We start from the raw sequence: 21678 nt of genomic DNA, 5'->3' as shown, positions 1-21678 counted from the left end.
CAATCAATCATAATATGAGAGGCATTATTATTCCATTGATTACATATTATGTTACGTTTGGTTTGCAAATATAATAAGGTAGGAATGAAATTAAATGAAAATTTAAACGCAAGAATGAAAAAAAAGAAGTGATATATTCAATTACATTCCATTTCTATGTACCAAATATACTACTAGCATACAGAAACAAAATGAAACTGAGTCGAATGAGACTAAACTTATCACTTGATTTGGTCATACTTTTTATTCGAGCTTTTATTTCATTGCATCCATACTCTGTTCCGCTCTACAAATCAAACATGATGTAAAAAATGGGAATCAGACTCACCCAATACTTCAACTAAGAATCAATTTCATCCCCGTTTTTACAAGCTAGCCATGGCAAACAAAATTTAAAAAAAAGAAAAAAAAAAAGTAAAAATTTTTTTTTATTTTTTTTTAAAGACTTAAAATGCATTGATAAGAGAGGTAGAAAGAGCATAAACAAGAAACAAGTGGGAAAACATCATGTATGTTTGTGGTTGGTCTTTATCAGTGCAAGTAGAAAACAGGCTGGAGTCCTAATGAAAAGGGCAGTATCATTGGTGTAGGACATATTCCTTATGCATATTTTCTTTTTGGGGGTGATTAATTGACCCACAGCAACTTACTTGGTAATTAATTGACCCACAGCAGCTTACTTGGAAAACGCCCAGGCCCTTCCTCTTACTTCTTCTGAGAAGACTTAGAAAAGGGCATCCTCTTTATTAGCCCTTGACCCTTACCCCTGTTTGTTTCATGGGAAAGTAAAAATGACCTTTGAGAAAAAAAAAAAAAAAAAAAAAAGGGTCATTCTCATTACATTAATTTTCCTAGTGGAGTACATTAATTCTCATATGAATTTTTGACCTTGAATTTAAGTTTGGATGAATTTGAATAAATTTAAATATAATTTTACATTATACCTTATTCAAATTCAAATTCAAATTCAAAGCGATCTCCAGAACATATCCGTGGAATATGAATTTTGGACCTTGAATTTAAGTTTGGATGAATTTGAATAAATTTAAATATAATTTTACATTATACCTTATTCAAATTCAAATCCAAAGCGCTCTCTAAACATAGGGTTAAAAATCATAAAACTACTCAGACATCATGAAGTTATTTTCATTGTTTATGTTCTAAATTTATAGATAACTACAAAAGTATCACTTTGAAATAATTCTTTCAATATTAATTTTTGAAAATATTTTTAAAAACATATATATTTTTATTTCTAGCTTCTTCTCATAAATTTAATTTATTTTTTCAATAAAAAGTTGATCCTTTTATAATTTTTAAAAACAAAAAGTTAACAAACGTAAGGTTGAGGAAATCATAAGGCTACTCAGACCTCATAAAGTTATTTTCATTTTGTATTTTCTAAATTTATTGATAATTACAAAGGTTTTACTTTTGAAATAATTCTTTCAATATTAATTTTGAAAAAAATTTTAAAAACAAATATATTTTTATTTTCTAACTGCTTGCTAACACGTTGAACACTTCATATATCTACTCACCCCTATTAGTATTTTTTTTTTTTTGGATAATTCAAAACTCTAACCGAATCCACTCAAGTAGCACTAAATTACCGTTCACCTATTGATGCATACCTAGTAATTCACTAGTAAACCATAAAATGAAGAATGGAAACTGGTATCTCAGTGTTACCAAAACTCCACTTCGCTCTTAGCATTTAAGTAAATCCGATTAAATTATCCCTATCACTATTTGAACTTAAAATCTTAAATATGTATTCATGCAAGTCACAAACAATACTCATCAAAAGTTTTTCTAAAGATTTAGCCCAATTGTTGTAGTCTGGGACTTCAACATAGAAAAGATCTGAAATATTTAAAAAGAATTTAAAAGTAAATATGGAATAGGAGATGAATTAAAAAATAGTATCAATGTGATAGAGTTAAAAAAATACAAATAAAAAGATTAAGGGGGCTATCATGAATTAATTTCTTAATGTGGTAGATATAAATACATATATATATAATATTAATATATAAATGTAGAAGCCTAGAAGGCAATTACAAGAGGGGAGAGCTAGCTAGCTGGCTGTCATATTAATTTGCTTTTCAATGGTGGGCCCCTTGAAAGTTGAATCACCTGCACCCCATCCCCCCCAATCATAATAATAATAATAATGGACCATGAAGGAAGATAAAGATTATGATTAAGGACTCCTTGTAGGTCAAGAGTCCAAGTGACCATAGAGTTGGAGACTTCAACCTTCTCTCTTAGACACTCTCTTTTGAGGATCTTACTCAAAATTTTTAGTGAATAATAAATTATTATTATTATTTTTTACTTCCTTAGGGAAGGTCAAGTAATAAATTTGAGGTTCTTCTAGTTAAATGATTAGTTTTAAGTTTTAAAGTTAGAAGTTATGACTTTTCATAAAGGGATCGACCCGTTATCCTGATAGATTAGTTGAGTGTTCAAAGGATCTTAAATATCATTATTAAAAAAAAAAATCTCATTTTTTTGTCCTTTAAGTACACATGAAAGGTATATTGAGATGCATTTTTTTTGTAAATTTTATCAAGTGAGAGAAGGGATGTTTGAGGGTCTCAAATAGGCTAACATTACAACACTCTCCAGCAGTCATGATTGCCTTGATGCCTTCCGAGAGAGAGAGAGAGCCTATTAGAGAGAATACATAAACATTATGATGGAGTGGTTGTGGAGTAAAACAGACAAAGTGGTAACTAGACATAGAAGCGCTAAACTCTTATTGTATGTATATTGAGTTTAGTAAATAAGAAAAGAGGTTATTATGATTCTAAGTGAATGTCCCAGTTGGAACCCTAAATCCTAATTATTGAGTAGGACTCGACTTGATTTAACTTGTTGAATTGGTTGGTTGAACCAAATTCAGTATAATTTATATTATATATATAGATATTTGCTTTAAAGTAAAAGAAATAAGTAAATAGTAAAACAATACAAGAAAATACAAAATTTTCAAAAAGATAAAATAAAAAATATAGTAGATAATAGGGAAAAAATTAACATTTTCAAAAAAAAAATCTAATAGTAATATCAAGGAAATTCTAAGAAAAAAATAAAAGCTTTGAAGTCCCACAAAAATGTAAAAATCTCAAAAAATCTTTCAAAACTATAAAGTATAAAAATTGCATGAAATAAAGTCTCAATGAAATAGTGAAAACAAAGAAAATCCCTAAAATTTGCAAAAAAATTTGAGAAAAATTCAATAAATTTTTGGAAATTATTAGATATATATATATATATATATATATATAGAAAATCCCTAACCCTCTAGGAGATGTTATCCAAAATATACCAAGTTTTCATTTTCCTTTGTAAGACATAAAATTATGTATTAATAAGTTACCAATTTTTTTACAAGAAAAAAATCCAAGCGAGCACGCGTGCGCATATAACACACATAGTTGTATATATATATATATATTCTAAAATGGATTATTTGTGTAGCTTGCTAGAAAGGTAATGCAATTTTATTCTAAAAAATTATCATTGAGAGCATTAGGAGTATACAAAATTCGTTAAATATTAATAGCTTATTTGGAAAATAGTTAGATACTTAACTGTTCATTGTTCTCTCCTATTAATATATGGGTTACTTTAAAAAAATCTATGATGATATATAATACATTTTTTTTTTTTTTTTGCTACCAAGTCCCTTTCAAAACTGATCCACTAATCTAGGGAATGGAGGGACCTTTTTTTTAAATTTATATTTTATTCTCTTATTGATAAGTAGGGACGAAGTTTTAATATATCTAATTATTTGGATTTTTGGGTCAAGTTGAAATGAATTAACTTGTGTATATCTAGCTTCTCTCAAAAACTATCTCCCCTCATTCTAATTGAAATGATATTTGTTAGTTGTTGTAGCCCGTGGAGTATATACGTGTGCCCTACAGCGGATACACAATGTAAACTCAAAGGGGGTGAATGACTATTTTCGCGTATTATAAATTTCTCTCTACAAAACAATAGTTTTGACAAGATGACAAAAAATTATATTATAATGTACAAAATATAAATCATACACAAGACAAAAATAAAGAGTATAGGGAGAGAAAAGTTTAACACCGATATTTAACGTGGTTCAGCACCAAGTCTACGTCCACGCCTTAGCATAAAGTCAAGGATTCCGCAATCCACTAAGGCTACTCCTTCACCGTTAAATGCAAGCGTCTGGCTTTAATACCACTTGTTAGACGGTTGTAGCCCGTGGAGTATATATGTGTGCCCCGCATCGGATATACAATGTAGAGTCAAAGGGGGGGGTGAATGACTCTTTTCGCGTATTAAAAATTTCTCTCTACAAAACAATAGTCTTGACAAGATGGCAAACAATTATATCACAATATATAAAATATAAATCATGCACAAGAAAAAAATAAAGAGTATAGAGAGAAAAAATCTTAACACCGGTATTTAACGTGGTTCGGCATCAAACCTATGTCCACACCTTAGCACAAAGTCAAGGATTCCACAATCCACTAAGGATACTCTTTCACCAGCAGAGAAGTCTTACAACTTGGGAAAAAATCCCTACACTCAAGAACAAATCCCTATCGCGCTCACTAAGCCCCTTCACTTTGGTTCACAAAAACCTTCACCAACAACGGTTCACAAAGAACCTTTTACAAGATGATGGATAATACAAAGCAATGCTCCTCACAATGAGCTGATATCAAATACAATCAAACCTCACACTACTCTCTCAATGAATGATTCAAATAAGATAAGTGAACAAGAGAGATTGAGCACTTGGAATGAATAACTAAAATGCCAAGTGTTAGGTTTTGAATAAAATGATATTTTTCACTATAGACTTGCATAAATCACTAAAACCATATCTGAACAAGCCCAATAACTTGTATTTATAGCCAACTGTCACGCCCCGAACCCCGAAATGGGACCTAGAGGTGAGTTAAGTAACCTAACCTGTCCCTATATCGTACAAATCATCAAAGATACAGTACAATGGATGAGGGTCCGACCCCATGGGGTTCTCAGGCACCCTAAACACATCCAACACAATTATATACGCAGTAGAAAAAGTCATTCTATATAAACATATGAAGTACCATACCAGAGTCTATACAAGAGCAGAATATGGCTCTAACAAAATGTACAAATTGGGTGCCCAAATACAACCCAAAATGGCAACCCAACAAAACTACAGTCCTAGCACTTACCCAAGCGCTAACACAGTACACCAACCACTACGCTCCCTAACCAGGACGCTAGTTCCGTTTACTCGAAGGACTTGTAAAAATGTATGTACGGCGGCCATTCATACGCAGCCCTGTCATAATACACACACATGATCAGTAACCTAGTGTCGTCACACCCATCGGCTCGAAGTCGGTCCGTGACAATCCAGTGTTGGCTCGTAGCCATCCGCGAAGCATGGCGCCACCGACACATAGCTAGTCCTCAACTCCCATGGCATCGTACCTGCGCTAACTGGTGGATCCATACCCTTCGGCCTGATCTGCCGGAATAGGCTCACGCCCTCGGATATAGAACCGGACACTCTCAGTACCTAGACTCACTTTGGAATCGCTGTCCCATCAGCAATTCAATACATCACACACACATGCATGCTTATATAACCAAACAAACCACACTCATTTGATAATCTATAACATGGTTTTCCAAACAAATACAATTTAAACACAGTCAAGGCACGACCATCCCAATCACGCAGTATAAATCACACATATACTCAGTTTTCAACAAAACCCGGGATTTAGCCCGTCGCCCCCTTTTTCCAAAACTGCATTAATGAAAAACCCATAGTTTCCCCATTAGATTCCCCCCAAATGAGTAGCCAAAACACACACAGGACCATGGACAACAATTCCACTGGTCCAATTTCAAAAATAACCAATATAACACAGTTTCCCCTTACCTTAACCCCGTATAACAAAACCCGAACACCAAGGCTCTAAACAACGAATTGAGTTCCAAAACCTACAAATCACAATACAGAATATACTCACAAGACCATCCTCTACAAAACTACCAGATCAGAAATGAAAACCGAGCCTTACCTCAATTTTTCGCCAAAACCCGAAAACCTCCGAAACGAGATTCCGATCCATAAAAGTTGTAGAGAATCCTTCCACGATCCTCATGGTAACTTCCGTTTCCTGATTTCGTCAACGATTGGCGAAGAAATCTAGAAAGAAGGAGAGAGTAAAGAGATTTTAGAAAGAGAGAGAGAGATTTTGAAGTAACTTAATGGTTAAGCAATGAAAATTTCCTTTTATAGACCTTTGAACCGGCTAATTTCATCGACGAAATGGTGCCTTCGTCAACGAACCCTGATATTTCCAATTTCTGCCTCTCGGCTTCTCTTCGTTGACGAACCTCTGAATTTCATCGACGAAAAGCCTTCTACCTTCGTCGACAAATTCTGGCTTCGTCAACAAAATCTGCAGAATTCCAATTTCTCACGGTTCGGGTTCTTACAAGCCAAAATACCCAACTAACTGTTATTGGATCGTTTGGAGCAATTCCCAAACAAAATTGATCGTTTTTTTTCCTGTTAACATCATTCTGCTTGTTGGGCTCGTCGACTAGTGCCCTGCACTCGTCAACTAGTGTTGACTAGTGACTTGTCAACGAATCCCCTATTCTTGTTGACGAGTGCCTTGAATCGGAAAAAGTTATCAACATGAAAGTTGTGAAATTTTTTCTTACCTTTCAAGGGACACCAAGATCATTCTTTTTGGACTTTTCTAGAAAAAGTTATGTCTTAAAAACTGAAGGGTGTTCAAAAAATTTGATGGGTGCATAACTTAGGTTTTAAACCCAATCAAAAAGCCTTTTAAACAATTAAAACATTCTTGGACAAAAGTATATGAAATATATTAAGTCTAATAGAGTTTAATACTTGTCCAAATGAGTTTATGCTTGAGTATAAGATATCTTGTTCATAAAACCACATTTGAAAATTCGTTGCGATATCTTATATGCTTAGTATGTCCTTTATGAAAATATACTTGACTTTCTTGAGTGCTTAGAGCATAAAGCTCATTTTGACACAACCGAGACCAAGTATAAAAATGTTCTTAAAACTAAGATGTTAAAAATTTGCCCCTTTGAAAACGTATTTTGAGTTTAGGGTTGTTTTGGACAAACTTTTTGAATTTAACTTTGAAAACCATGAATGTGAGTTTGTGACTTTAATGCAATCCTATAAACTTAAGTGTCCTAGTATACATATGCAATGCTCAACTCTTACTCAAAAATTAGACAAAAAGCACACCCGCAAAAGTTACAATATAGACTACCTCAAACACTCCCTAAATACATATAAGATTACATTAAGCTTCCTTTGGTCATGCTTGGGTCCTTCCGAGTACATTTCCATTTGATATTTCCTTTTTGACATCTACTCGGTCTGATTTTTGCCTTCGATTCAATACTTCGTGAATGTGTCACTTGTACCTGTACTAAGCATAATCTGCAAAGATGGAAGACACTAGGAACAACAAGTAAGTTAATATCATCAAAATACAATAAGTCATGATAGTGTGGCTATCAAGGCTAAATGAGAGAAATCATTTTTTGGTATAATGAATTTTTGCCTCTCTTTTTGATGATGATCAAAGGGGGAGATGATAGTTTGGTGTCCTCTTTGTTAAGAAAATGTTGTGTGGTGTTATGTGAGGGGAAGAAGTGAAATGCATGGAAAATGCATGTGGGGTAGAATGTGTAAAAACCCCAAAAAGAGATATAAAATATTAGTGGATTGATTTCGAAAAAAAAAAAAATAAAAAAAAAAATATTAAAAATAAATAATTAAAAATAATAATAATTATTAATTAATTAATTATTAAATGAATTTAAAAAAAAAAGAAAAAAAAATAATTAATTAATTAATCGAATTTAAAAGAAAAAGAAAAAGAAAAAAAAAAGAAAAAAAAAATTAATTAATTAAAATTTATTTTTATTTTATTAATAAAATATATTATTATTAATATTAATTAAATATATTATTATTATTATTATTATTATTATTATTAATAGTAACATCCTGAAGCTTCAGAAAGCTTCAGGATGAAATGTTTTATTTAAACATCCCATCCCCACATCATCATCATCCCATCCCCACATCATCATCATCTTCTTCTTCTTCTTCTTCTTTATTTATTTTTTCTCTGTTGCTGCAACGCAGCTCACTCTCTCTCTCTCTCCTCACGTTCTCTCTCTCTCTCTCCTCGATTTCGTGACGGATTTTCGCCCGATCGAAAATCCGAAGATACCACTGGACTCCATTCGCTGCTGCCGTCATTTCTACTGGAGCGGATCGATAGTAGGAGCGGCGTAGGCATATTCCCTGGGGTAAGTCATTTCCCCCTTTTTCTTTAATTTCTTGTAAAATATAAGCCCAATTGACGAACGGACACCACCACGAGAATCTAGGGATGATTCTCTACAAGTCTAGTGGGACGGAATTTTCGTGGGGGTGTCGGGCCAAAACTCCAAATTTGGGGTGCGGCGATTATTAAGGGGCTTATTTTTAATTAATTAGCATTAATTTAGAAATGCTAAAATATTAAGCATCTGCGACTGAAATGGGATTTTTGAAATTTAGGGCTCGGGTGAGCGTCGCGGGTGTAATTTTGGGACCCGCAGGCAAAATTTAAAAAATTAAGTAGGGATATTAAATAATAGTTTAAATATTAATTTGAGGTATATGGAGCCTAAGGAAGGCTAGATGAGTATTATTTTGGAGAAATAGATTAATTAATCTGGGGAAAAATGTAAATTGCAGGAATTAAATTTCGGGCGCCAAGGGCGTGAAATTTTGGGTTCTAAGGAATTTCTGAATAGTCAGGTAAGGGAATAAACTAAAGCAGTAATTTTTCATACAAATTATTATTGATTATGAGTAAATTTATTTTCAGAAAAGCATATGTTATATTGTGTATTACGCATGAAATGTACGATTGAGAAAAATACTGCTATGATGATTAAAATGTATATGTATGTATGAGATGTAAATAATTCACGTTTTTAGAATATGAAGTATGACTTTTAACAGCATATGTGTGGCATGAATATTATTTTATGTGAAATGTATTATGATGTGAAAGATTTTACGAACCAAGCATGATTTCAGGCATTTATGAAAATATGAGTTATGTTGTGATGGTTTTGACGATTGTGTGATAAATGAGATATTTTCAGTATATATATATACCTGAAACAATTTTGGCGCGAGGCCATATATTTATGTTATCGGCACGAGGCCGTATTTATGTTTTTGGCGCGAGGCCATATATTTATGTTATCGGCACGAGGCCGTATTTATGTTATCGGCACGAGGCCGTATTTATATGTATTTATATTTTCGGCACGAGGCCGTATCTATGTTTTCGGCACGAGGCCGTAATGATGTTACGTATGATCATGTATTATACGTTTTCACAACCAGGATGTTAGTTTAGTTCAGACCAGGAGCTCGGTACCGTAGCTATGGGTTCATTTTGGCACGAGGCCTTATTAGTGCTACCGTCCCACGAGGGGATGGGAGATGGATAGTCGATGTGGCTTTCAGTAGAGTGTGGACGTCCACCTGGCAGTCCGGACCAGGGTGTGGCGGGCTCATCGTACTTACAGACATATTTGATTCGACAGTGGTCGGCCAGCCATTGTCGGGTCCCGCCTTCGGGCTGCACAACCCGTCATGGGGGGTAATACATGACACCAGCTAGCTAGTCATCCTGGGTTTATTTTCAGTACTACAGTTATAACAAATGATTTTATGTATGATATGAATTATTAACAGATGTGAAAATATATGTTTACCCAGTACGATATGATGATGTTTATGGAGTTATGAAATGTACTATATACGTATAAATGCTTTAAATATTCATGTTGCCACACAGCTGTATTTAGTTTATTTTCCCTTACTGAGAAGTGTCTCACCCCCAATATTATTACATTTTTCAGGAGTCCCTGAGAGACCGGCGGGTCAAGACCGCCGTTGAGATTAGTGAGATTACCCTGTGAGGAGGGTAAGATTTTGTACTAGGGTTAGAATTATTTTGTGTTTGACCCTAGAGATATTTTGATGTACATGAGGATGTATAGTAGTACAGTATCATAATGTTATAGAAAGCTCTGGTATTATATTTTATGACTGGATGTTTGAGATTTTATGTGTACTGCTGCTAGGTTTTCCGCTGTGTATGACAGGTGTCCCCGCTACCCACGGGTTCGGGTTGACCATTTTATTTATTATGTGATATTTTATGTTATGAAATTCAGGGACGTTACATTTGGTATCAGAGCCTAGGATACTAGGTTCTGTAGACTCTAGAGTGCAGCAGTAATAATACCAGAGTATAGGATAAAAGGATTTGAGGTCTGGTTTTGTTGTCTAGATGCAGGACTTCCGTGGTGGTTTGTATGATTTTCCTGGGGTGACGATTTCAGGAAATTCATTGTAAACTATCGTCGGGTCGGGTATCTAGGTTGCAGGATTGAACCTTGAATTGAGATTAGGAGTGAGAAGTTAATTAGGAGAATATACTATATGAGTTGGGGGATACACGTAGGAAAAGAGGTTTTGAGTTAAGTTATTTCTTCTTTTCAGGATGGACCACGGTGGAAATAGTGCCCACGCTAGTGGGAGTGAGGGCGCTGGACCCTCAGGCGCTGCGGGTAGTGATTCAGATGCAGTCTTACGCAGCGTAGCACAGCAGGTTATGGCAGAAATTGCCAGGAGTTCGAGAGAACAAGGTGGTCCGTCTGTAGGCCACGGTTGTACGATCGAGAAGTTCATAAAGATGAATCCTCCAGCTTTCTCAGGGGGAACGGATCCTGCAGTCGCTGAGAATTGGGTGCAGGAGATGGAGAAAATTTTTGCAGTGCTGCAGTGTTATGAGGAGCAGAAGGTGCTGTTCGCCACCTACAGATTGACTGGAGAGGCCGAGAGATGGTGGTCAGCAGTGAGATTGTTAGAGCAGCAGAGGACTATACCTGTAGAGATGACTTGGGGGCGATTTAGAGAGATATTCTTCGACAGGTATTTTCCAGCCTCTTCTAGGGAGGCTAAGATTACGGAGTTCCTGAATCTGAAGCAGGGACAGCTGTCAGTACAGCAGTACGCGGCGAGGTTCATCGAACTATCTCGCTTCGCCCCGTACATTATTCCAGATGAGGTGAAGAAGGTACGACAGTTTGAAAGAGGTTTGAGGAGAGAAATTTATAAGCAGGTATCGATTCTGAAGTTGCAGGATTTTACTGAACTAGTGGATAGAGCCACTATAGCAGAGACTGGAGAGCGATTGGAGGCTGAGGAGCAGAGGCAGAAGAAGAGATCCATACCTTCTGATTTCCAGCAGGGAGCCGACCGTGCCGCGTGGAAGAGAGGTGGCTATTATAGGGACCGGAGACAGAAGACCGGGAATCGCGGTTTCCAGGGTGCACAACCATCTCCCGCTTGCCCATCTTGCGGGAAGAAACACCTGGGAGAGTGTCGTGCTGGGCGAGGTGTCTGCTACAGGTGCGGGGAGCCGGGACATATGATGAGGGAGTGTCCGACACAGATTGGTACTGTTCCTAGACCTGCACGAGGAGGTTACCAGGCACCACGAGGAGGCCAGCAGAGGAATACGGCCCCAGCCAGAGTTTTTGCTTTGACACCGGGCGACGCTGAGGCGGCAGGAGATGTGGTGACAGGTACTGTTTCAATACTGTCATTTAAAGCTACTATTTTGTTTGATTCTGGGGCGACGCATTCATTTATCGCCTGGGATTATGTTAAATTGTGTGGGTTTGAGCCTCAGCAGTTAGAAATTAGTTTGTCTGTTGCTACGCCAACTGGAACCGTAGGGGTATGTAGGAAGGTACTCAGGGACTGTCCAGTGGATATTCAAGGGAGGTATTTGTTAGCTAATTTGGTGATTTTAGACATGCATGGGTTTGAGGTGATCTTGGGCATGGATTGGCTAGCTGCCCACTATGCTAGCATTGATTGCCGTCAGAGAGTGGTAGTGTTTAGACCTCCAGAGGGACAGGAGTACAGATTTGTGGGATCACATGTGCGCACCCCACCTCAGTTATTATCGGCTATCCAGGCGTGTAGATTGCTATCAGAAGGTTGTCAGGGATATTTAGCCTATGTGAAGACTGTATCAGAAGGCGAACTGAGGGTGGAGGATATCCCAGTGGTGAGAGATTTCCCTGATGTATTTCCAGAGGATTTGCCGGGACTACCTCCTGATCGTGAGGTAGAGTTTGTTATTGATCTGGTTCCGGGGACAACACCGATTTCGAAGGCGCCGTATAGAATGGCACCGGCAGAGCTAAAAGAATTGAAAGAGCAGTTGCAGGAGCTGTTAGATAAGGGGTTCATTCGGCCCAGTGTGTCACCCTGGGGAGCACCAGTTTTGTTTGTGAGGAAGAAGGATGGCTCGATGAGATTGTGCATCGACTATCGAGAAATAAATAAAGTAACTATCAAGAATAAATACCCGCTCCCGCGTATTGATGATTTGTTTGACCAGTTACAGGGGACACAGATCTTTTCGAAGATAGATTTACGCTCCGGGTACCATCAGGTGAAAGTCAGGGCGGAAGATGTTCTGAAGACGGCATTTAGAACACGGTATGGTCACTATGAATTTCTAGTTATGCCATTTGGGTTGACGAATGCTCCTGCGGTGTTTATGGATCTTATGAACAGGGTTTTTCACCAGTATTTGGATCAGTTTGTGGTAGTATTTATTGATGATATACTGGTATATTCGAAGAGTGCAGAGGAGCATGAGGAGCATTTGAGTATAGTGTTGCAGGTGCTGCGAGAGAAGAAGCTATATGCAAAACTCAAGAAGTGTGAGTTCTGGCTGGAACAGGTTACCTTCCTTGGACACGTTGTATCCAAGGGTGGTATTTCTGTTGATCCGAGTAAGATTGAGGCGGTAGTTGACTGGGTACGACCAAAGAACGTGCACGAGATCAGGAGTTTCCTAGGATTGGCTGGGTACTATCGCAGGTTTGTTGAGGGCTTTTCTCGATTGTCGGGCCCATTGACCAGATTGACCAGGAAAGGAGCAAAGTTTGAGTAGTCTGATGAATGTGAGCAGAGCTTCCAGAGTTGAAGCAGCGACTCATCACTGCGCCTGTGTTGACGATTCCTTCAGGAGAAGAGGGGTTCGTAATTTACAGCGATGCGTTCCATAAAGGGCTCGGATGCGTGTTGATGCAGCAGGGGAGAGTGATAGCCTATGCCTCATGACAGTTGAAAGAATATGAGAAGAACTACCCTACCCACGATCTGGAGTTGGCGGCGATTGTTTACGCGCTGAAGATTTGGAGGCACTATCTATATGGGGGTAGGTGTGAGATATTTACTGACCATAAGAGTTTAAAGTATTTCTTCACGCAGAAGGAATTGAATATGAGGCAGAGGAGATGGTTGGAGCTAATAAAGGATTACGACTGCACTATTAGCTACCACCCAGGAAAGGCTAATGTGGTTGCTGATGCTTTGAGTCGGAAATCAGTGGAATCATCTGTATCTGCAAGGGAGATTCAGCATCCGATTCAGATGGATTTGGAGAGGCTTGGTGTGGAGCTGGTAGAGGGTGATCACCAGGTGTTCATTGCTGACTTGGTTTTGCAGCCGACTCTATAGGAGAGGATTAAAGCAGCTCAGAGGAATGATGCAGAACTGGTAGAGCTTATGGGAAAGGTACAGGATGGTCAGGAATTAGAGTTCAGCATTTCAGATGATGGAGCCCTGAGGTTCCATACTAGGTTATGTGTTCCTGCCGATCCTGAGATCAAGAAAGTCATTCTGGAGGAAGCACATCGATCCCTATATACTGTACATCCGGGTAGCACTAAAATGTACAGGGATCTCCGAGAGTCCTTCTGGTGGAGCAACATGAAAAGGGAGATAGCTCAGTTTGTGGGTCAGTGTTTGACGTGCCAGCAAGTTTGACAGCGCAGAGCCGGCAGAAGAGTTATGCTGATACTCGTCGGCGAGAATTGGAGTTTGACACAGGAGATCACGTGTTCCTGAAGGTGGCACCGCTGAAGGGTGTTATGAGGTTCGGGAGGAAGGGTAAGCTGAGCCCTAGGTATATTGGACCATTCGAGATTCTTGAGAGAGTGGGTCCAGTTGCCTATCGTTTGGCATTACCATCGGTCCTATTTAGGATCCATGACGTATTCCACGTTTCTATGTTGAGGAAATACGTCCCAGACCCCTCCCATGTGATTAGATATGAAGCACTGGAATTGGGCGATACTTTAGTTTATGAGGAAGTGCCAGTGCAAATTCTTGACTGGAAGGAACAGGAGCTACGCACGAAAAAGATTCCACTGGTAAAAGTTCTGTGGCGCAACCATGCCATTGAAGAGGCTTCTTGGGAACTAGAGGATCAGATGCGCCAGAGATATCCACACTTATTCAGTGGAGTTAGAGTTGAGCCAGTCAAGTGAATGGAATATTGTTGTAGTTTTTATTTGTATAGTGTAACATAAGATAGATAAAGTTTTTTAGTTTTGAAACATGAATGGTTTTGGGAGAATTTTGACTAGTTGTAATCTCCCAGAGCCCTCATTGTAACCACGGTATTCCTCCGCCATAAGTGAGGGTAATTAATAAAAATAAGAAGTGGTTTCGCTAAGAAAGGGAAATAGGGGAATGGCAAATTTCGAGGACGAAATTTTTATAAGGTGGGGAGAATGTAAAAACCCCAAAAAGAGATATAAAATATTAGTGGATTGATTTCGAAAAAAAAAAAAATAAAAAAAAAAAATATTAAAAATAAATAATTAAAAATAATAATAATTATTAATTAATTAATTATTAAATGAATTTAAAAAAAAAAAGAAAAAAAATAATTAATTAATTAATCGAATTTAAAAGAAAAAGAAAAAGAAAAAAAAAAGAAAAAAAAAATTAATTAATTAAAATTTATTTTTATTTTATTAATAAAATATATTATTATTATTATTAATTAAATATATTATTATTATTATTATTATTATTATTAATAGTAACATCCTGAAGCTTCAGAAAGCTTCAGGATGAAATGTTTTATTTAAACATCCCATCCCCACATCATCATCATCCCATCCCCACATCATCATCATCTTCTTCTTCTTCTTCTTCTTTATTTATTTTTTCTCTGTTGCTGCAACGCAGCTCACTCTCTCTCTCTCTCCTCACGTTCTCTCTCTCTCTCTCCTCGATTTCGTGACGGATTTTCGCCCGATCGAAAATCCGAAGATACCACTGGACTCCATTCGCTGCTGCCGTCATTTCTACTGGAGCGGATCGATAGTAGGAGCGGCGTAGGCATATTCCCTGGGGTAAGTCATTTCCCCCTTTTTCTTTAATTTCTTGTAAAATATAAGCCCAATTGACGAACGGACACCACCACGAGAATCTAGGGATGATTCTCTACAAGTCTAGTGGGACGGAATTTTCGTGGGGGTGTCGGGCCAAAACTCCAAATTTGGGGTGCGGCGATTATTAAGGGGCTTATTTTTAATTAATTAGCATTAATTTAGAAATGCTAAAATATTAAGCATCTGCGACTGAAATGGGATTTTTGAAATTTAGGGCTCGGGTGAGCGTCGCGGGTGTAATTTTGGGACCCGCAGGCAAAATTTAAAAAATTAAGTAGGGATATTAAATAATAGTTTAAATATTAATTTGAGGTATATGGAGCCTAAGGAAGGCTAGATGAGTATTATTTTGGAGAAATAGATTAATTAATCTGGGGAAAAATGTAAATTGCAGGAATTAAATTTCGGGCGCCAAGGGCGTGAAATTTTGGGTTCTAAGGAATTTCTGAATAGTCAGGTAAGGGAATAAACTAAAGCAGTAATTTTTCATACAAATTATTATTGATTATGAGTAAATTTATTTTCAGAAAAGCATATGTTATATTGTGTATTACGCATGAAATGTACGATTGAGAAAAATACTGCTATGATGATTAAAATGTATATGTATGTATGAGATGTAAATAATTCACGTTTTTAGAATATGAAGTATGACTTTTAACAGCATATGTGTGGCATGAATATTATTTTATGTGAAATGTATTATGATGTGAAAGATTTTACGAACCAAGCATGATTTCAGGCATTTATGAAAATATGAGTTATGTTGTGATGGTTTTGACGATTGTGTGATAAATGAGATATTTTCAGTATATATATATACCTGAAACAATTTTGGCGCGAGGCCATATATTTATGTTATCGGCACGAGGCCGTATTTATGTTTTTGGCGCGAGGCCATATATTTATGTTATCGGCACGAGGCCGTATTTATGTTATCGGCACGAGGCCGTATTTATATGTATTTATATTTTCGGCACGAGGCCGTATCTATGTTTTCGGCACGAGGCCGTAATGATGTTACGTATGATCATGTATTATACGTTTTCACAACCAGGATGTTAGTTTAGTTCAGACCAGGAGCTCGGTACCGTAGCTATGGGTTCATTTTGGCACGAGGCCTTATTAGTGCTACCGTCCCACGAGGGGATGGGAGATGGATAGTCGATGTGGCTTTCAGTAGAGTGTGGACGTCCACCTGGCAGTCCGGACCAGGGTGTGGCGGGCTCATCGTACTTACAGACATATTTGATTCGACAGTGGTCGGCCAGCCATTGTCGGGTCCCGCCTTCGGGCTGCACAACCCGTCATGGGGGGTAATACATGACACCAGCTAGCTAGTCATCCTGGGTTTATTTTCAGTACTACAGTTATAACAAATGATTTTATGTATGATATGAATTATTAACAGATGTGAAAATATATGTTTACCCAGTACGATATGATGATGTTTATGGAGTTATGAAATGTACTATATACGTATAAATGCTTTAAATATTCATGTTGCCACACAGCTGTATTTAGTTTATTTTCCCTTACTGAGAAGTGTCTCACCCCCAATATTATTACATTTTTCAGGAGTCCCTGAGAGACCGGCGGGTCAAGACCGCCGTTGAGATTAGTGAGATTACCCTGTGAGGAGGGTAAGATTTTGTACTAGGGTTAGAATTATTTTGTGTTTGACCCTAGAGATATTTTGATGTACATGAGGATGTATAGTAGTACAGTATCATAATGTTATAGAAAGCTCTGGTATTATATTTTATGACTGGATGTTTGAGATTTTATGTGTACTGCTGCTAGGTTTTCCGCTGTGTATGACAGGTGTCCCCGCTACCCACGGGTTCGGGTTGACCATTTTATTTATTATGTGATATTTTATGTTATGAAATTCAGGGACGTTACAGAATGCATGTGGTAATTCAAAGATAATATAAAAGTTCTAATTGCTTATTTGTTTTATCTTACATGAACTTTCTATTTTTATGGTATGCATGTTTAAAACTCTAATAGATATGAAAAATATAGATAAATATTTTTACCTTATATACATATAGTAAGGGGGAGCAAATGTTAGTCTTATCTAAGAATATGCATAAATTGACGGAGAGCTTTAAAATATACCCTATAGGAGAACACCATTGGTTTGTCATCATAAAAAAGGGAGAGAATGTTAGCCATAGAGGCTACATAAACTTAATTATCTTGTTTTGATTATAAAAACCCATTAGTGGTTCTAGGTTAGCTTATCTTTGTACATCAAGCCATAGTAAGTATAAATACAAATAAAAAGATTAAGTAAATTCTTAATAGGTTTGACATCATCAAAAAGGCGGAGAATGTTAACCTTGATAGCCACACTATCATGGCTTATTGTGTTTTGATGATATTAACATACTTGTTGTTCCTAGTGTCTTCCATCTTTACAGATTATGCTTAGTACGTGTACAAGTGAACATTCACGAAGTACTGGATCGAGGGCAAAGATCAGATCGATTAGACGTTAAGAAGAAAAGATCAAATGGACACGTACTCGGAAGGACCCAAGCATGACCAAAGGAAGCTTAATATAGTCTTATATGTACTTGGGGAGTGTTTGAGGTAGTCTATGTTGTAACTCTAGTGTGTGTGTTTCTTGCATGATTTTTGAGTAAGAGTTAAGCATTGCATATATATATTAGAACACTTGAGTTTATAGGATTGCAGTAAAGTCACAAACTCACATTCATGGTTTTCAAAGTTAAATTCAAAAAGTTTGTCAAAAACAATCCTAAACTCAAAATATGTTTTCAAAGGGATAAATTTTTAACATCCTAGTTTTAAAAATATTTTTATACTTGGTTCCGGTTGTGTCAAAATGAGCTTTATGTCCTAAAAACTCAAGAAAGTCAAGTATATTTTCATAAAGGACATACTAAGCATATAAGATATTGAAATGAATTTTCAAATGTGTTTTTATTAACAAGATATCTTATACTTAAGAGAAAACTCATTTGGACAAGTATTAAACTCTATTACACTTCATATATTTCATATACTTTTGTCCAAGAATGTTTTAATTATTTAAAAGGCTTTTTGGTTGGGTTTAAAACTTAAGTTATGCACTAATTAAATTTCCTGAACATTTTTCGATTTTCGGGGCATAACTTTTGCTAGAGAAGTCCAAAAATGACAATCTTTGTGTCCTTAGAAAGATAAGTAAAAATCTCACAACTTTCATGTTGATAACTTTTTTTGATTCAGGGCACTCATCAACGAGAACAGGGAATTCGTTGACGAGTCACTAGTCAACACTAGTCGACGAGTGCAGGGCACTAGTCGACGAGCCCAATGGGCAGAATGATTGTAATATCCTGCTAAATTAATTGAGATTTCACTTACTTTCTTTTTCTTTTCTTTTTTTATAATAGTTACTGTGAAATTTCATGCTCTGATACCAAATTGTAACAACCTGCTAATAAAATAAAATATTTTCCTCTATTTTAATATCAAACATTAACCTAAATAGTGGAAAGTCACATACATAAATATAACCACAAAAATTATAATACCAAAGCATCTAAATATCCCATAAATTATACATAAATCACTGTTCTCCTCAAAATTATTCCCTACTGAAGTCAAGGCATGCAAAAATACTACCCAAAAATACTATTCGCCCTTAACAGGGCAGACTAACAACCCCTCTACTTGCGAGCCTGATCTGCTCGTCCAGGTGGTTCACCTGAAAAACAATTCAACATTGGGATGAGCCAATGCTCAGTAAGACGAAACATGCTATTACTAGTGTGTGGCCAATGAGCTATATTTCTGTATAAATATTCTGATTTAAAAATAATATCATGGATAACTGAAATTGTAAATGCTGGTATAAATAACATATATTAAAACTATATAAACTTACTTTTTATAATACTACTATTATTTCTGGAAATCTACTTATACTTATAGTATCTGAGAAAATTTCCTTGGATAGTTGTATGTCATGATTTAACCCCTCATGACAGTGTTGTGCAGCCCGAAGGCGGGATCTATCCTAGCTGGCCGACCAGGGTAAGTTAACTGAACTCTGGCAGTCTGATCAGCCCCCTCAATCCATATCTGATGGAGAGTCTGTCCCGACGTGGGCACGATCGACCTCATACCACTTACAATCTGAGTAAAATGGTTGCACTCTGAACCGAATGTCTGTAGTTATGGTACCGTGCTCTACTAAATCTGATCCATCAGGGTCTGATATTATATAGGTAGCTGATATCTTTAACATACTGTTTTACCATGATTTCTGAAATAACCACAACCCCATAGAATTTATCTGAAATTATAAATTAACTGACTTAAAATCTGATTTCTGTATAACTAAACTGTTATCTATATAACTAAATATTGGGATGTTATGGTACTAAAAAACTGATTATTCTGAAATTACTGAAAATATATTTTTCTGAGTATACTGTATACTGAAAATCCTTTAATCTATAAGCATGTAAATATCATGGTATTTCTGTTCATAAACTGTAAACATGGTATTCATGGTTTGTATAAATATGGTACTGTACTCTAATCAACTCAAGCCACACTAATAAATATTATTATAATCAGGCTCTAAAAACCGTATATATAATTTGAATAATAACTTGATAACAACCTATATTTTGTACTGAAATCATAATGAAGTTTCCTAACATAGCATGTTTCCCTTACCTGACTACTGGAAAGCCCCTACTAGATATCGGTCCTACACCCATAGGGTTTCCCACTCAACTTCCTAAAAACAATATTCACCAGAACAAAACATCATTATTTCTTTGTCTACTTCATTTCCTATAACTGCTGGAAAACCTAATTTTGAATAATAAAAAGACCTTACCCTAAACCTGGGGAGAAATTCAACTCGATCCCACCGATGATCCGCCCCGGTAAACTTGGAGAGAACTTCGCCAGGAGCGTCGTGGTGGCCTTAGATCGTTGATCCAGCGACTGACAGGGCCGAAATCGAAGAGAGATGGAGGAGAGACCGTAGAGAGAGAAGAGAGAGAGTTTCTGTTGAAAATCCTGTGTAAAAATCCATGGGTTACACTATTTATATTGCGGCCTTCGTTGACGAGCCACGTCATCTCATCGACGAGTCTAAGAAGCAATTCATCGACGAACTCTCCCCTTCGTCAACGAAATTCAGAATTGCCCAAAACATCCTTTAGGTATCTTCTCACTAACGAAACATGCCGTCGTCGACGAGACCCTCTTGTACCCTCATCGACGAATCTTCCGTGTTCGTCGACGAGGCTATGAGAAAATTCCTTAGGTTATTACATCCAAAAGTGCAACGTCGTCGACGAACGCTTCGTCTGCTGCCTCATTCTGTTTATGTTTCCATTTCCCTCCCTCTTTATTATTTAAATACCATTATTCTTCGGGTCGTTACAATGATGCTAATAGGAAAAAAAATCGACTAATTTTGTTTTGGAATTGCTTCAAACGGTCCAATAATGGCTAGTTGGGTATTTTGACTATAAATACAAGCTATTAGGTTTGTTTAGATATGGTTTTGGTGATTTATACAAGTCCATAGTGAAAAATATCATTTTATTCAAAACCTAACACTTTGCATTTTAGTTATTCATTCCAAGTGCTCAATCTCTCGTGCTCACTTATCTTGTTTGAATCATTCCTCGAGAGAGTAGTGTGAGGTTTGATTGTATTTGATACCAGCTCATTGTGAGGAGCATTGTTTTGTATTATCCATCATCTTGTAAAAGGTTATTTGTGAACCGTTGTTGGTGAAGGTTCTTTGTAAACCGAAGTGAAGGGTCTTAGTGAGCGCGGTAGGGATTTATTCCCGAGTGTAGAGATTTGTTCCCAAGTTGTAAGGCTTCTCCGCCGGTGAAGGAGTATCCTTGGTGGATTGCGGAATCCTTAACTTTGTACTAAAGCGTGGACGTAGGCTTTTGAAATTATTTCCTTTTTTTTTTAAATCCAACTTTGGTAAAAATTTTAAGTCACATTTAAAACTTGAAAGCATTAGAGAAATAAAAGGAAAATATGAATGATCCAATTTTTCATATTTAGTTGTGAAATGAAAGAGAGTGAAAAAGAATAATTTATATCAAATTAATAAACAAAAATTTGTTTTTAAGCATCACTAACATTTGTTTTTGATCCCATAGTTTTTAATCATATTAGAACAAAATTATAAGTAATCCCCTTTAGAATAAGTTAAGAAAACCAGCTCATCGATTCAAACTAAACAAC

General features: G+C 36.6%; 1 protein-coding gene and 1 long non-coding RNA gene across 3 annotated transcripts; both read left to right on the top strand.

The window, feature by feature from the left end:
- Positions 1–7767: 7767 nt before the first annotated feature.
- LOC131156556 (uncharacterized) lies at positions 7768–14680 on the top strand. Of its 2 annotated transcripts, XM_058110338.1 has the most exons (4): positions 7768–8391; positions 8825–8887; positions 10009–10073; positions 10655–14680. In XM_058110338.1, the coding sequence occupies exon 4, from the start codon at positions 10656–10658 to the stop codon at positions 13128–13130; it is 2475 nt and encodes an 824-aa protein (XP_057966321.1). In that variant the 5' UTR covers positions 7768–8391; positions 8825–8887; positions 10009–10073; position 10655; the 3' UTR covers positions 13131–14680. The 2 variants fall into 2 exon arrangements, with proteins under 2 accessions (XP_057966321.1, XP_057966322.1); XM_058110339.1 differs by lacking the exon at positions 8825–8887.
- Positions 14681–14986: 306 nt separating this feature from the next.
- On the top strand, positions 14987–17317 carry LOC131156557 (uncharacterized). Its single transcript, XR_009137023.1, has 3 exons — positions 14987–15387; positions 15821–15883; positions 17005–17317. It is a non-coding gene; the product is annotated as an uncharacterized LOC131156557 (long non-coding RNA).
- The last annotated feature ends 4361 nt before the right edge of the window (positions 17318–21678 follow it).

Source organism: Malania oleifera, chromosome 5 (assembly GCF_029873635.1).
Source record: "Malania oleifera isolate guangnan ecotype guangnan chromosome 5, ASM2987363v1, whole genome shotgun sequence".
NCBI lineage: Eukaryota > Viridiplantae > Streptophyta > Magnoliopsida > Santalales > Ximeniaceae > Malania > Malania oleifera.
Note: the sequence above shows the minus strand (reverse complement) of the source record. Positions and strands in the feature narration are given on the sequence as shown.

What these genes read in the sequence shown, in the direction of transcription:
- LOC131156556 (XM_058110339.1), top strand. Translation starts at nt 10,656, where the DNA reads ATGGACCACGGTGGAAATAGTGCCCACGCTAGTGGGAGTGAGGGCGCT.